Source organism: Typopeltis vanoorti, chromosome 3, assembly GCF_054136105.1.
Source record: "Typopeltis vanoorti isolate ZY-2024b chromosome 3, IOZ_Tvanoo_1.0, whole genome shotgun sequence".
NCBI lineage: Eukaryota > Metazoa > Arthropoda > Arachnida > Uropygi > Thelyphonidae > Typopeltis > Typopeltis vanoorti.
In genome coordinates this window covers 176643134-176658397 of record NC_143551.1, presented here as the reverse complement: position 1 = coordinate 176658397, position 15264 = coordinate 176643134, and the positions used below count along the sequence as shown (strand labels likewise).

The 15264-nt window shown below is 36.0% G+C and overlaps 1 protein-coding gene and 1 pseudogene across 5 annotated transcripts in view; both read right to left on the bottom strand.

Annotated features, from left to right (window-relative positions):
* LOC150108763 (protein O-linked-mannose beta-1,2-N-acetylglucosaminyltransferase 1-like) overlaps positions 1–15264 on the bottom strand; it is a 603478-nt gene that overhangs the window by 105398 nt on the left and 482816 nt on the right. For all 5 annotated transcript variants that reach the window (XM_090416229.1, XM_090416227.1, XM_090416226.1 and 2 more), the window contains one exon: positions 12505–12585. In XM_090416229.1, the coding sequence (XP_090272355.1) occupies positions 12505–12585 (81 nt within the window). The remainder of the gene's footprint in view (positions 1–12504; positions 12586–15264) is intronic.
* Positions 3463–3773, bottom strand: LOC150108764 (HIG1 domain family member 2A, mitochondrial pseudogene; annotated as a pseudogene).

Here is a 15264-nt window from a genome sequence, read left to right as displayed (position 1 = left end):
TCTTGCTCATGAAAAATTGAAAACACTGAGCAGAGGATTATATAATCTGGAATCCCTGCTTCTATAAACCAAACAGGCAACTCTTTCAAGTCACTTCAGAACTTCAATAAAAAGGATGTGATCTAATGCCACGAGAATTCACAGAGTTCTCGTGATGATGATGTGAACCAAAACATTTTCACGAAACTAGTTGAATATGCAATACAATTAGTTTACTATCCCATCTGATTCGTTAAATGTGGAGTAATACTGGCAAAAACATTCCTAGCATGTCCTTTCACCACAGAAGTCTATTCAATGTAATTACATGTCATAAAGTAACAATTAAATATCTCCACAATCTTTCACATTTATCTGGTATCTATTCTTAGAAGCAACTCATGTGTAGAGTATTAATATCGGCAAGTTAGGTGGAAGTCAAATTTCATTCCCTGGTGTAAGACCACTACTGTGCTTAATGGAAGCTTGTAAAATGTTTATGTTTGGTCTCTTGAGCGAGTTTCTGAACCATGAAAAAAAAATAATAAAATAAACATGTGCGCACTGCTTGAAAAGAAGTTAATGGGCACAATTCTCCTTATGATGTGAACCAAAAATCTTTTGGTTCACATCATTCCCTGCTGTAACACCGCTACTCTGCTTAATGGAGGCTTGAAAAAGTTCCACGTTTGATCTCTAGAGCAGATTTCTGGACTATGAGGGAAACACACACACACACACAGCTTGGAAAGAAGTTAACAGATGCCATCATAAAAACATCATAGAAATGTTAAATCAAATAACACGCATTAACTAAATTAGTGGGTTTACTGAATTCAGACTGACTATATCATGCTACCATACATACATACACTGCTTGAAAAGAAGTTAACTGATATAGTATGAGGGAAAACATACAGCCATGGTACCCACCTTAATAAGATGAAGAACCTCCTTTCACTGCAATGATTACAGCAATCTTATGGGGGTATACTTTCCACAAGCACACTACAGCAATCAATGAGAATTTTGGACCATTCTTCCTGTAAACATGCAACGAGGTCTGGAATTGCTGTGGGGTGGATGTCCCTTGACCTCACCTGACAGTCCAGTTCATCTCACAGATGTTCGATATGGTTGAGATCAGGGCTCTGTGGAAGCCGCCCAAGTGTGGTGACATTCATGTCCGTAATACAGTCACAGCCTTATGACATCATAAATTTTGTCTTGCTGAAGGAGACAATGGTTACTTCCATAGAAATGGCACAAAGTAGGAAGCACTGCATTGTCTAGAATATTCAGATACCTCTTAGAGTTCAATATTCATGTCACCACAAACAGAGGCTCGAGATTAAACCAGGAAAAACAGGACCATACCATCACAATCTCCGAATTTCATAGTTGGGATTACAGACTCTGTAAGAGATGTTCACCACGCATCTGCCACATCCATCAATCTATTCAGTAGAGGGTGTAGCATGCTTAGTCACTGCATAACACAATATGCCAAACTTTGATGTCCAACTGTTTGCACTACTGAGAACAAAGCTGCATGTTGGTTCCAGTAATATGGGACCTGCATACTGCTGTCCTATCATGGAAACCAAGATTATGAGCCTTGGTTATGAATGTTTTTGTGCAGATTTGTGTTCCTACTCAGAACTCTATATTCAATGTGCCAAATGGCAGTTTTTTTACACATTATCCTTCATGGGATCCTATGGTCATATTCAGTGATTGTGTTGTCAACTGTGGGTAGCACTTGTAGTTGATTCCCCGTGTTTCGATTTTTTATTTATTTTTTTTTTTAATTTTTATATTACTCCCACCCACAAAAGCTTATTTGTAATCCTATAGTACATTTTGTACTGTGGATGGGCTAAGGAATTTTTTTCATTTTTTTTTTGCATCATCTAGAAACCTCACTCTAGAGACCAAACAAGGAACTTGTTTGGTCCCACATGCTTTGAAAGCTGAACATGATCAAGAGAGAAGATAAAGACATGTTTTATCAGGACAATATCACAATGGCAGATGCCGATGAAATCATTATGAGAGATGAGAGTTGTTTTGTCTATGATCCTGAATCAAAGTGACAGAGTTCTGAATGGATTGGTGAAACATCTCCCAGACCGAAGAAACTGAGATTTCAAAAGTCACACATCAAAACAATGTTGATATATATCTTTTTTTTAACTCAAGGTGCACAAAAATTCAAAATTTTGAACTGCATACTGCTGAAAAAAGTCAACACTAGATACCAGCAGTAACCAAAAAAATGATTCACTGCATACACACCCTCTGTCCAAAAAGAAACCGAACTTTTCGAAAATATAGGAAACTAGTGGTGCCACCTGTCGTATCGTTTTGTTGTCAAAAGCAGCAACCTTTATTAGTGTTGTGTCAGCTGTTTATGACAATTGTTTCATTAGAAGCCGAGTTATAGTGCCAAGAGCGACTATGTTTTGATGAACGGTCGGAAAATGAGTTTCAAACAGAGAGCTGTTGACTTTTGTGTTAAACTTGGTAAACATTTTACCGAAACACATCAAATGCTTCAAAAAGCATACGGTAATGAATGCTTATCCTGTAATCAAGTTTACGAGTGGTTTAAGCAATTTGAAAGTGGTCGTGCGATGCTTGAGGACAACAAAAAGCTGAGCCGTCCAAAAACTGGACTGAGCGAAGTTAACATATAAAAAGTGTGCAATTTCATCAAAGAAAACCTGAACTCGTCTGTGAGATGATTGAAGATGAATTGGGGATTCCAAAATCAACTATGCACAACATTTTGACTGAGAGTTTGGGCCTTTGTAAATTGAATTCGTGATTTGTTCCCCACAAGTTCTGACGACCAAAAAATGTATCGAATTGAACACTGCAAGAACCTCATTAAAACCGCTTGTAAGGACTCAAACTTCCTTGAAACGATCGTTACTGGTGACGAAACGTGTTTTGAGTATGAACCCAAACAAAGTGCCAGAGTGGAGACCACCAGAAGAGGGGCATCCAAAAAAAATCGTTTCTACGATTCAAAGAGCATTATCCACAAAGAATTCGTTTCGCCTGGCCAAACGGTCAATGGTGAGTTTAATCTCGAAGTTTTGAAGAGATTGATAGTGAGAATTCGTCGCATACAGGATGAATATCGTGATTCAGGCAGCTGGTAACTTTTGCACGATAATGCACCATCTCAAACAATTTATTAAACGACGTCGTACAGTTTGCAGACTTTACAAGCTTGCATTTACATTTGTATTTTTTTTTTTCTGATAATATATATAACAAAACCACAAATCTATAGAAAGCTTTTCTCCATATACTACCATTTTAAGCTGCTCCCAGCAGCAGATTTACTACAATCTTTAAATTATGGATAACATTAAGCCTTGTAATTTCTTTAGAACATCGTTACTACAAAAGACCTATTGGTTCATAATACACAGCAAGGCTTTTTAAACAAAAAATTTCTATCTATTCGGTTTACCGCTCTCCTTTCAAGGCTGAAAGGTCCATACCAACTACAATTGCAGCTACAGTAAATCCATGAGCAATAACTCGTGCTCTCATCATGTATTGCGCTGTTAAAGAATTACTGGTTTTCATTGTCCATAATCCGCAATCAAGTGCTGCTGCTGTCGTAGCAAGAATTCTTATGGGTACAAAAGGATTTTCTTTAGTTTTTCTAATTAGTTTACTTTTTAATCCACTTCCTTCAGTTGTATATTCTCTTCTCTTATGTGTATCCATTCAAGATCAACTGGTAAGTCATTATAATCGTCATCTTGAGTCATTTTAAAAACATTAGCATCCCCAACAGTTTGGAACCATCTGTGGCAATAACTACGAAGCAGAACTTCCCACACCTTAAGCCTTGTGAAAAAAAAAAAAAAGCACCGTCTCATCATTCAAACATTGTGAAACAGTTTTTGAGCAAAAATCAAGTTTGTGTGTTGGATCACTTGCCATGATTTAGCCCCCTGTAACTTCTTTCTTTTCCCCCGACTTCGTTTGCCGATGATAGGAAAGCAAAACGACACCACGAAAACGTTCAAGCGACAGTAACCACGACCCTCAACAGCATCTCAAAAACCGATATACAAAACTCATTTAACGAATTAATTGACCGTGCCAAACGCTTGATTGAAATAAATGATTTGAATAATTATAATTGCCCTGTGTTTTATTTTCTATCAAAATTCGGTTTCTTTTTGGACAGAGGGTGTAAAATAAGCAGGGCTCCAGAAATATTACTTAAATTTACCATCCAGAGAAAAATCTTACTCACCCAAGGTATCTCATAATCTACCTTCTTTAATTCTCACTATGCATTACATGTAATTATGTGTTTGTAATGAAGGGTGGATTTATGTAAATTATCAATAAGCAATTTATCAGGAAAGACAAAATTCACAACCAAAAAGTAGGTGGCACTCAACATGGAGTCAGACTCACTTTTCATGATGCAATCATGATATCATCTTTGACTTGTCTTTGTAAGATAACTGTATATTTTAAATAACAGTATTAAAAAGAATCTGTGTTACATAATTTCAAGCATTTAATTACAATGTTAGGTCCTGAATGAGGACTTTTTTTTATCAAAAGGGTCGTTCAGTCAGGATTTAACAAGAAACAAAATTCTGAACTAGAAATACTAGAAGTACTTTTAGTCAAAAAAGGCAAAAGGAAAACATGTTAGAATTACCCTAAAAAGAAGTAAAGTAGAAGTGAAATTTATATGTTTAAGTAAAATTGTATTGTTAAGAAAATGTTGGTGTTTTAAATATACTCTGTGTAAGGATGCATGTGTAAGTGCGAAAAAAAGTTGCTAGCTAGCTGCCTACGATGACATAACGCCCAAAGCGAAAGTGTTTGCGGAAGGCAAGCTGAACTTGTGTTCTGTGAAAAGAGTGCTCTTCAAGGAGCAGAAGTGTGATGCAACCAAGTAAGGGCGAATAGGAGAGCGCAATGAGAGATCCTCCGATATGACAAGAGGGCGCCACGAAGGACAATAAAAGGAGTTCACTCGGGTTTAATCCCCTCCCCCTCCCCCCCGTTTTTTCCTGTTCCAGTTTTTCTCGTGTGGACCAGCAGTGCTGACCAATCGACGACGCCGGACGGCAATCTTCCCAGTTGCTAACTGAAGGAGTCAGGCATGCTATACATGAGATGATGGCACACCAACTTGGGTAATCGGTAAGAGTTTACTGATGTGAGACAGTGGAAAGTTTCCTCCCTGAAGGACGGCAGAGCTGACGACGACGATCCGCTAAACAAGTGTTAGTCTGGCAAAAGCAAGGAATGGCCATTTGTGTCGATCCAAGCAATCTCCACATGGACCCAACTAGATAAAGCAGAAAGACATCTGACTAGAAAGACGGACGAAAGGAGCATGATTACCACTTTCTTGAGTGGTCAAAGTTCAGACCTATGAATAAGGGGAAATGAAAAAAGTTAAGGCCATGACTGCAATGTTGAAATTTCTATAGGCATTAACTCTGGGAAGGTTTCTGTGAGCAAGAATTCCTCTGTTCTAGGACTCTGACTGGCGCAGCTAAATCAAACAAATTTTGTCAGAGTTCCAAAAGGAGATACGGCCCCAGAGAGATAGGTTAAAGAATTAAGCTTAGTATGCACAAGATGGATAAGGAAATAATAGAAAAAAGTAATGACATAACAACACTAAGCTAATTCATGTTATAAGCTGTAAAAAAGAAGTTTAGGACAATGCTATATTACAATTGTGCACCTACTTAAGGTGTAAAGGTAAGATATGTATAGATGAACCACAATATTTAATTAGATTGTGCATTTATAATTACCATTTTTTTTTTTTTGTTAATGAAATTATATCCTATCTGTCTATGTTCACTGGGCATCTACAGATGCCGTATGGTCACTCCGATGCTCGATGATGGTCCACACTAGGCCTCGCCATGTAGTCCTGTTGTTTGCCCTTCTGGCAGCCTCAACTCTCTGAAGATCAGTCACTCCACACACGTCATCCATCCATCTCATTGATGGTCTACCCCTGCCTCTTTTTCCAGGAACTTTACCTTCTATTACTGTTCTGAGAAGTCCAAATGTCAAAAATATTTTAACTTTCTTCTGTCAATATCCTTAAGGAGCCTTAAAGTTCTACTAATCTTTTCTAACACCCATTCATTTGTACATAAGAAAAGAATAGATTGTATATGGTTCAATTGTTGTGAATTCTGTTGTTACAATAGAGTTTGCAAAAAGAGAACCTTTTGGAATTCCAATAAATCTGTATTAAAGTTTTCAAACTATAATGTCTATTGCATATGTCGTGCATGCTGCATATACATGAAAGGTTAATGTTTAACTAAATGAATCCATTGAACACACACTATTCGAGACAATAATATAATGTCTTGTTGCGGAGGTTTCTGTCATTAAGAAGTTCAATATAATTATTCCGGTTTTGTGACCACACGTTTATTAACAAGTACTAAAAACAACACCCGACAAGTTTCGTTAACTTGTCGGGTGTTGTTTTTAGACTAACATCTTCAAGGGTAAAGAGAACTAAAAGTTTAAAGCACAAACTACTAGAAAACACAAAAATTAGTTCATTTGTTGGTATTGTGAACATCAAAACAATGTTAAAAAAAACGAATAACAGACCCATACAACCGTTAATGGATGTTAGCTGGAGACAATGCTATTTGTTGTCGCATTCTGTGGTTCATGCTCACTGTCTCAGGTCTGAAATCAGTAAATTTTAAATAAATGATGACCAAACTTGATTTAAAAGCAAACCTTGGTTTTTGTTGCATTGCATAGGAATTTTAATTAGGCAGAGACCCCACTTGGTGAACTCACAACAAAACCAATGAACTTATCAAGAATATACAAAATTGGTCTGAGGAACTCAAAAGAAATCTACATTCCAAACACCCACTAGTGCATAGAATATATGGCGTACCTAAAATTCAAAAAATTCAGTCTGTGCTGTTCTTAATAAACCATCATTCATTAAGAACAGCACAGACTTCATAGAAAATGTAAAAGATAAACACATAGATCCTTCAGACATATTAGCGAGTTTAGATGTAGTCAGCCTTTTCACAAAGATTCCAAGAAATGAAACAGTAAACATACTAGAAAATCTCTTCCCACCGGAGATTGTACAGCTCTACAAACATTGCATAAAAAACACATTTTTCCTTTACCAAGACAAACTCTGGGAACAAAAAGAAGGACTAGCAATGGATTCACCCCTCTCACCAGCTCTAGCAAACCTCTACATGGAAAATTTTGAAAATAAGGCTTTACAAAACTAGCACAAAAAAAACAAAAATATGGCTCTGCTAAGTGGACAATATCTTCATTTGGCCAGGAACAGCACGATAACTGACTACATTTCAAGACTATCTTAATTTACATCCTAACATAAAATTCACTCTGCAACTAGAAGAAAATAAAAAACTTCCTTTCCTAGACATCGTTATAGAAATAAATGAAACAGATTATCGTTCTCCATCTATAGAAAACCAACAAAACACAGGAAGATTTCTACATGCTACTTCACATCACCACCCCAAGCAAAAAATAGGCCTAATAAAAACTTTAGGGGATAAAGCATACAACATCCCCAATACAGAAGAAAAAACAGAGAAAAAAATACAATACTTAACACACATCCTACAACTGAATGGGTTCAATACTAAGTTAATTAAGAAAATTCTCAATACAGCACCTACTTCTTTTTCTTTCACTACACATTATTCCCGCTTCCTATGCAGGGTCTGCGTGTTACTTAGATGAGACCTTTTGTTAGTATCACTCCCAACCGACCTGTCGCCTAGCCTGCCACTGGGGGGATATATTTTTGACTGTAGAAGCGTATGTTCATGGGACCGGTTTGCCTGCTTGCGGGATGAAAAATGCCAGATAAACTGATGGGAAAAAACCTACTTCCTGCACCCAAGACCGGCTAACTTGGTTATGGCCGAGTTCCTCAAGTCTTCGACGGGAATCGAACCTGGGATACGCCTTCCCCAGGCATATGGTTGCAAATTGCAAAGCCACTAGGCTAACCGCGCGGACCTCAATACAGCACCTACAAGACACTTAAGTAAACAAGATTTCAAGAACGCAGTCACCTTTCCTTATATCAAGAATGTAACAGATAAATTAGCCAAACTTCTCTACAAATACAACATAAAAGTGACTTTCCTGCCACTTGAAAAAATATCAAGATCTATTCATCCTCCGAAACCTCCACATCACCTAATGAAAAAACCAGAGGTTTATAATATTCACTGTTTCTGTGGCATCTGCTACGTGGGCCAGAAGGGAGATCAGGGGAAATCCGCATGAGCGAACATCAAAAGGGCATACAAAAGAAGAGAGAACATAAATCTGGCTTAGCTTCTACCAGTCATGATGTACTCTGGGATAGAACAAACATGTCCTATATAGATAAGAATTGGTTCACAAGAAAATTCAAAGAGGCAGCAAATATGATTAAAATTCCAATGCAATGCAACAAAAACCAAGGTTTGATTTTAAATCAAGTTTGGTCATCGTTTATTAAAATTTATCAATTTCAGACCTTGGACAGAGTGAGCGTGAACCATAGAACGCAACAACAAATAGCATTGTCTCCAGCTAATGCGCATTAACGGTTGCATAGATCTGTTATTCGGTTTTTTAACGAACTGTTTTGATGTTCACAATACCAACAAATGAACTAATTTTTGTAATTTCTAGTAGTTTGTGCTTTAAACTTTTAGTTCTCTTTACCCCTGAAGATTCTGATGACTAACGAAACTTGTCGGGTGTTGTTTTTAGTACTTGTTTAGTTTTAAAAACAGTTTTCTTTAATAAAGATGTGGTCACAAAACTGGAATAATTATATTGAATAATATAATGTGTTAGGAACCAAGAGGTAGTGAGAATTGTCAGTTGTCTCTTCATCAGATGCCTCTTATAATTAGTGATAGTCTTGGGCTAGCTATCTTTCATTGGCTACTGGTAGAGTTGAAATCCCCCCCCTCATTTCCAAAAGACAGATAGGGCTAAAAACAGCTTTGCCTGTATGCTATAGGGGAATAAAAAGGAATAAGCTGGTTTTTTCTAAATGAATACATTCATTTGATTAAAAATTTATTTATTGGAAATGATAACTGCAATTTAATTTAAATGCATATAATATGAAATATTTATGTTTTCTTGCACACTTCAAGTCTATTGTCTCCAGTTTACTTAGTAAGTTTATTTTTTCAAGTAATAGCTCCCTAACTACACACGTAATGGCAGCCCATGACTGAAATAAAAAACAGAAGTGTTTCGTGCAGTGGAAAATGCATGGATTGGATTCAGAAGACCCTGTAATGTTGCTGTAAAAGAAATGAGATTTTTTTGGAACTCAAAAGCAGATATTTATGACATATTTCAATATAGAAAGAAAAATGTTTAAAGTTACCAATTGTCAGAAGGAGAATGGCAGGTTAAGTTTTTAATCACTACTCAAACACGAAGTGTCTTTCATATAGAAAGGGGAAAAAAAAGCAATAAAATTGCAAGGTTTTTTTTGCGATTTTTTTTTTTTTTTAAAAGGAAACACTGCTGTAGTGTTTGAATTAAGGATTTCAGATTCAGAAGGTTTATTTCCAACTCTCTGGAAATAAAACTTGATAAATTCATTGGCTCGTGATCAACTCGTGATCAAATAACTTGACAGTCAATGAGGTGATGTTTTAAAATGACAAAAAAAAAAAGGTATAATCCTTTCTTTTAAGCTTACACAGTGTTCCGAATGCATTTTTGAAAATTATGGAGACAACTACTGTGTTTGAATAAAAACTTTAGTATAATATAACTAAAATCTACAGTCTATTGCATCCGCTGCACCTGTAACTTGCCGTACATTGGTGAAACAGGACGGACAATCCCTATACGCAAGAAAGAACACGTTAGACACATTAAATATAACCATTATGGTGAAGCAGGCCTCAGACCACGCGCTCAACACCTTACACCAAATCAAATGGAAAAGCACCCGCTCTTTACACCACACAAAAACTTGGTATGAAAGGAAATTTAAGGAAGCCTGCGAAATCCTGATAAACCACCCAAATATCAACAACAAAGATGGCATGAAAATTCCAAGGATCTGGATGGCACACATTCAGCCTACCTAATATATAAGATCCAGCATAAGTCAGGACTCTAGCCAATCTTCAGCTAGTATTAGAAACCATTCCATACCAACTGGCTGGAATGTACAAGTATAATCATGATGTTAATATATGTATATAGATAGATACTTGTTGTTGCGCCCAATGTATTTCTACAACCAACAGATAACACTAATAACAGGACTCTAGCGGTGATGTATCATTTTTATTTTATTTATTCATTTTTTTTTTTCGCCAGAGGTCAGGACAACAATTGTTGTAGCGGTTGGTCAGTATCTTTAACAAACCAGTCTGATTGTAGTATAGCTTGTTTTCTGTGTATAGTTGTATGCTCCAGAAGATGACCTTGACATAAAGGTCGAAACATCGAATGCAGATTTTAGTTATATTAAACTAAAGTTTTTATTCAAATACGGTAGTTGTCTCCATAATTTTCAAAAATGCAAAAAAAGTATAAATTATACAGGGAAAAAAGAACATTTTTTGCAGACAGTATACAACTATTTGCTGTATACTGTAGGCAGTATAGGTAGAGTAATCAGGAATGTGGTACTTGCAGAATGATTTGAATAGGCTGGAACTGTGGGCATGAGAAAATGGATCTCAGTAAATGTAAAGTTATGCACTTTGGAGTGATGGGATGACACTAAACGAAACTGATCAGGCTAGGGATCTTGGAGTGTTAGGAAGTTGAAGTTCAGGGACCATGTAGCAATGATTGCAAATAACTACTCAAAAGATAATTGTGATGGTAAAGTGTTAAAAATGATATCATGATAGTGGAGGAATGAGATTGAGAATTTGTAGACTACAGACACTAGCAAACAGGAGAAAGAGGGGTGATATGATTGAGACTTACAAACTTCTGAAAGGGTCATACAGGATTCCATCTGATGGTATTTTTCATCTTATGAAGGATGTGGAAAGAACAAGAGGGCATCCTTGGAAGCTGAGAATTAATGCTGCCAAGTTTTGAATGCATTTTAATCGATGATAAAAATTCACACTCAGCACTTCTCTTTATTAACTCGCTGTGGTGAGTGGGCAAGTGGATTTCTGAAGGCATGACAATAAGATTCACATTCACAGTAATCACTATGCTAGATAGCAAATAATGTTCACTTAGGCATGTATTAGGTTCTTAAATGCAATAGCGACATTATATATATATAAATAAGTGCCTCCGTAGCGCAATTGGAAGAACGACGGTACGTTGCGCCCTTCGATTGGAAAAAGCCTAAGTTCCATTCTCATCATAATGGGAGGAAACTTTATATGGACTTTTTCAATCGAAGGTGAGTTAGCCGATCTCATACAGAGGTAGCAGGTTTTTTCCTCCTGGAAACTTGGATTTTTTCATCATGCATACAGACATATCGGCCCTTCAGAACACACTCAATTTACTGACCAAAAAATACTAGTCGTGGTGGTGGGCAGTAGATGGCATTATTGTGGATGATTGGTAGTAGAGGTTCAGTGTAGTGGTGGAGACAGTTGTACAGTAGGTATCCTCCCGCGATGAGTCTTTGGACTCCTTGGAGGTGTCATGAATAATAATAAATTTTTAACAAATGGAAATTTTCTACTTTTGTTTTGGTTACTGATAGTCATATTTAATCATCATCATCATCAAATTCCTGCCATGTACCCTCAAGGGGTATACAGGATATGATAGTACTACATGAAAAAAATTACATCATTATTAATTTCCTATCTACAATTTTCCTCCAAATCAGTCTGTTACTTGTCAAGACTCCAACATTATCAGATCTTATATTTCTATCGTCTAAGGCACTTTGTACCGTATCAATCCACCTATATCTTGGACTTCCTCTGGGTCGTTTTGCTGCCAACCTGGCAGAGAACACTTGTTTTGCTAATCTTTCCTCGCCCATTCTGTTTAAGTCACCATACCACCTGAGATTAGCTCTGCTAATGCATTCCTGGATGCTGACAATCAAGTTCTTTCCTAATATCCTCATTAGTCATATTTAAATGAATATTAAATACAAGAAACTGAAATAGTGAAAATAGTATCAATCCACCTATATCTTGGTCTTCCTCTGGGTCGTTTTGCTGCCAACCTGGCAGAGAACACTTGTTTTGCTAATCTTTCCTCGCCCATTCTGTTTAAGTCACCATACCACCTGAGATTAGCTCTGCTAATGCATTCCTGGATGCTGACAATCAAGTTCTTTCCTAATATCCTCATTAGTCATATTTAAATGAATATTAAATACAAGAAACTGAAATAGTGAACTTTTTACTTTTCTGCAAATTTAATAAGTAACAGAAATCATTAAAAATACTCTAAAAATAACTTGCAAACATTTGAAAAGAATTTATCACTTACAGGAAAAAGATTGAATGTTGCAGTTAGACTAGCCTTATAATGCTGAGATATCCTTGCATTTTTAACTCCAATTGGTGTATGCTGGAAATTCAGAAATTCTATAGTTAAATTAATTGTGATATATTTTTCATTCTTAATAAAGAAACAGTTATAACAATAAATTACTAGCAAGTTTCAACTCTGCATTGATTAATCAAGAATACGTGAATATCTTTAATTTTTAAAATAAACAAAATTCAATAAGAAGTTAGGTATGTTATTATTGAAAAGTCATTTTAAGAATTTAATTATTTTATAAATGGTGGTAACTGGCCAGAAGAAGGTGTGCTAAATTTGAAGAATGGAAAACTATTTTACCCAGGATGAGAAAATAACCACAAAGATGGAGTCACAATATTAATCAACAATTGCTTGCAGAACTTCATCTTAATCATAGAACCACAGGATTCAAGAATTATAACAATTAAATTAAAAAGGGGAAAAAAAAAAGGATGTTTTTTTTTCAAAATTATCCAAATTTATGATCCAGATCAATCACATGAAGATAAAGAATTAGATACTTTCTATCAGCAACTACAGGACCTTATTGACAAAACAAACAAAAATGACATCAAAATAGCGATGGGAAACTTCAACTCCAAGTTCGTGAGATTTACAACAAAGATGAAAGCTGTAATAGACAAATTTGGAGTGGGTGAGAGAAATGAAAGACAGCTGGAATTCTGTAAACATAGCAATATATTAATCTCAAACATTATTTCTCCGTAGACCATCACACAAATACACATGAGCATCTCCAGCTAGCATGATTAAAAATGGTATCGATTACATTCTTATCAAAAATAACTGCAAATCCTCGATCCAAATTGTAACACTAAAGAAACACTAGTGCAAAATTACTTTGAAATTTAAAAATAGCAAACCAGAGAGCCTAAGCAATACTACTAACATAACAAAAGTGAAAGGTTATAACTATAAAAACATAACCTTTAACAATGTAGAAAAGAGATGGAAACAGGGCAGAGTAGTTATGGTAAATGCTGCAAGAAAAACACTTGGTATAACAACAAGAAATTACAGAAATTTTGGAAATCTTAGAAGAAAAAAAGAGCTGCAAAAAAAGTTGGAAAAAAAAAAGCAAAAATGTTTGAAGCCAATAAAAAGAATGATAGTAAGACTGTATATAAACCTATAAAAAAAATTAACCAAAATATACCACTAGAAATGAAAGATAAAAATAATATTGAAAACAGAACAATTCAAAAGATTAAATAAATTTGGAAAGAATATTATCAGATACTTTTCTGGAGAGAAGAAGATTGAAAAAGCACAAATGAAGAGATGATGACAAAAAAAAGCACCATTTGTAAATTAAAAAAAAAAAAAAAAAAAAAAAAAAAAAAAAATTGTCTAAATCACCTGGTTTTGATGAACTTCCTACTGAACTATGGTGGCATAGCAGCCATCAATTTCCTGCTTGAACTTTTTAACCAAATATTATAATACTGGTGAAATTCCAGATGAGTGGAACACAGGCATCATCAAAATACTAGTTTTCAAAAAGGGAGATACATGAAGGTGTGAAAAATTTAGACCAATAACATTGGTAAGTCATAGCTACAGATCTTCAAATTGACTGCAAACAAGTGTGTATGGCTGGCAACAAAACCGAGAGAATGAATGAGAGCAAAAGTGTATTTGAAAGAATGAATGACAGTGAAAATGTGATACAAGATTCGAAAGTTGAGTCGGTTAAGATGAGGCAAGAGATGAAATGGATGCGGAATGAAGAGAATTCGAGATATGTATGGACGAGTGAAAATGATGAAAACAAATAATGTTGGTATAAAAGAGGCAACAAAAAACCCATGAGTGGCATTGTATGGCAATTCAATTATTATAGGTGTGCTGAATGAGAGGATGCACAAAGTAAGTATTATTGGAGGAAGAATGAATACAGTGATTAAGGCATTAGATGTGAAGTAAGCAAGCAAAAGAATCAGGAGGATATCCACATCCAATCTGATGTGGATATCCTCCTGATATCCACATCAGATTGGATATCAGGAGGTTGTTGAGACAGATAAAAGAGAAAAGTGTGATAGGAAAGGTAGTAAACATGTTGCCCAGGTATGACAGTGGTGAGATAAGGTGGATAACAAGGATTATGAATGATATGTTAGCAGAAATGTGCGAGGAGAAAGGTGCACAGCTTGTTAATGTGAGAAATGAGTTTGAAGGCTTAAGTGAACTGTATAGGAACATTTGAGTGGATTTGATGCGAGTCGCTTGGGGAGAGAGCTGCTGCTGGAAAGTAGAGAAGTGAGTGCAGAGAATGAATCTGATCAAGTAGGAAGTGAAGTGGAAGAATGGGAGAGTAAGACAGGAGAGATTGAAGAGGTGGTTATGAATGAAGTGAGCAGCATGAGTATAGAGAATGAGAGAACAGGTGTGAAAGACAGGGAAATGGGGAGTATAAGGGTGGACAGAGAAACACAGTGTGAGAAAGGTAGATGCTCCATGAGGATATGAATGCATATGTAGACAAAAGGGGAAGGGGATAACCCAGGATCAAGGGAAAAACAGTTTGATTTGAAGAAGGTTCCAAGATGAATAAGGAAAAAAAAAGAAATGGCTTGAGTTAAGCATGGAGAAGTCACATCAAATAAGTGGTATCAGTGGAACTAGCTATAGATCCAGGAATGAGGTGGTATGTTTGTATACAAATGCGAACTGTAAGAAACAAGGCAAATGAAATGG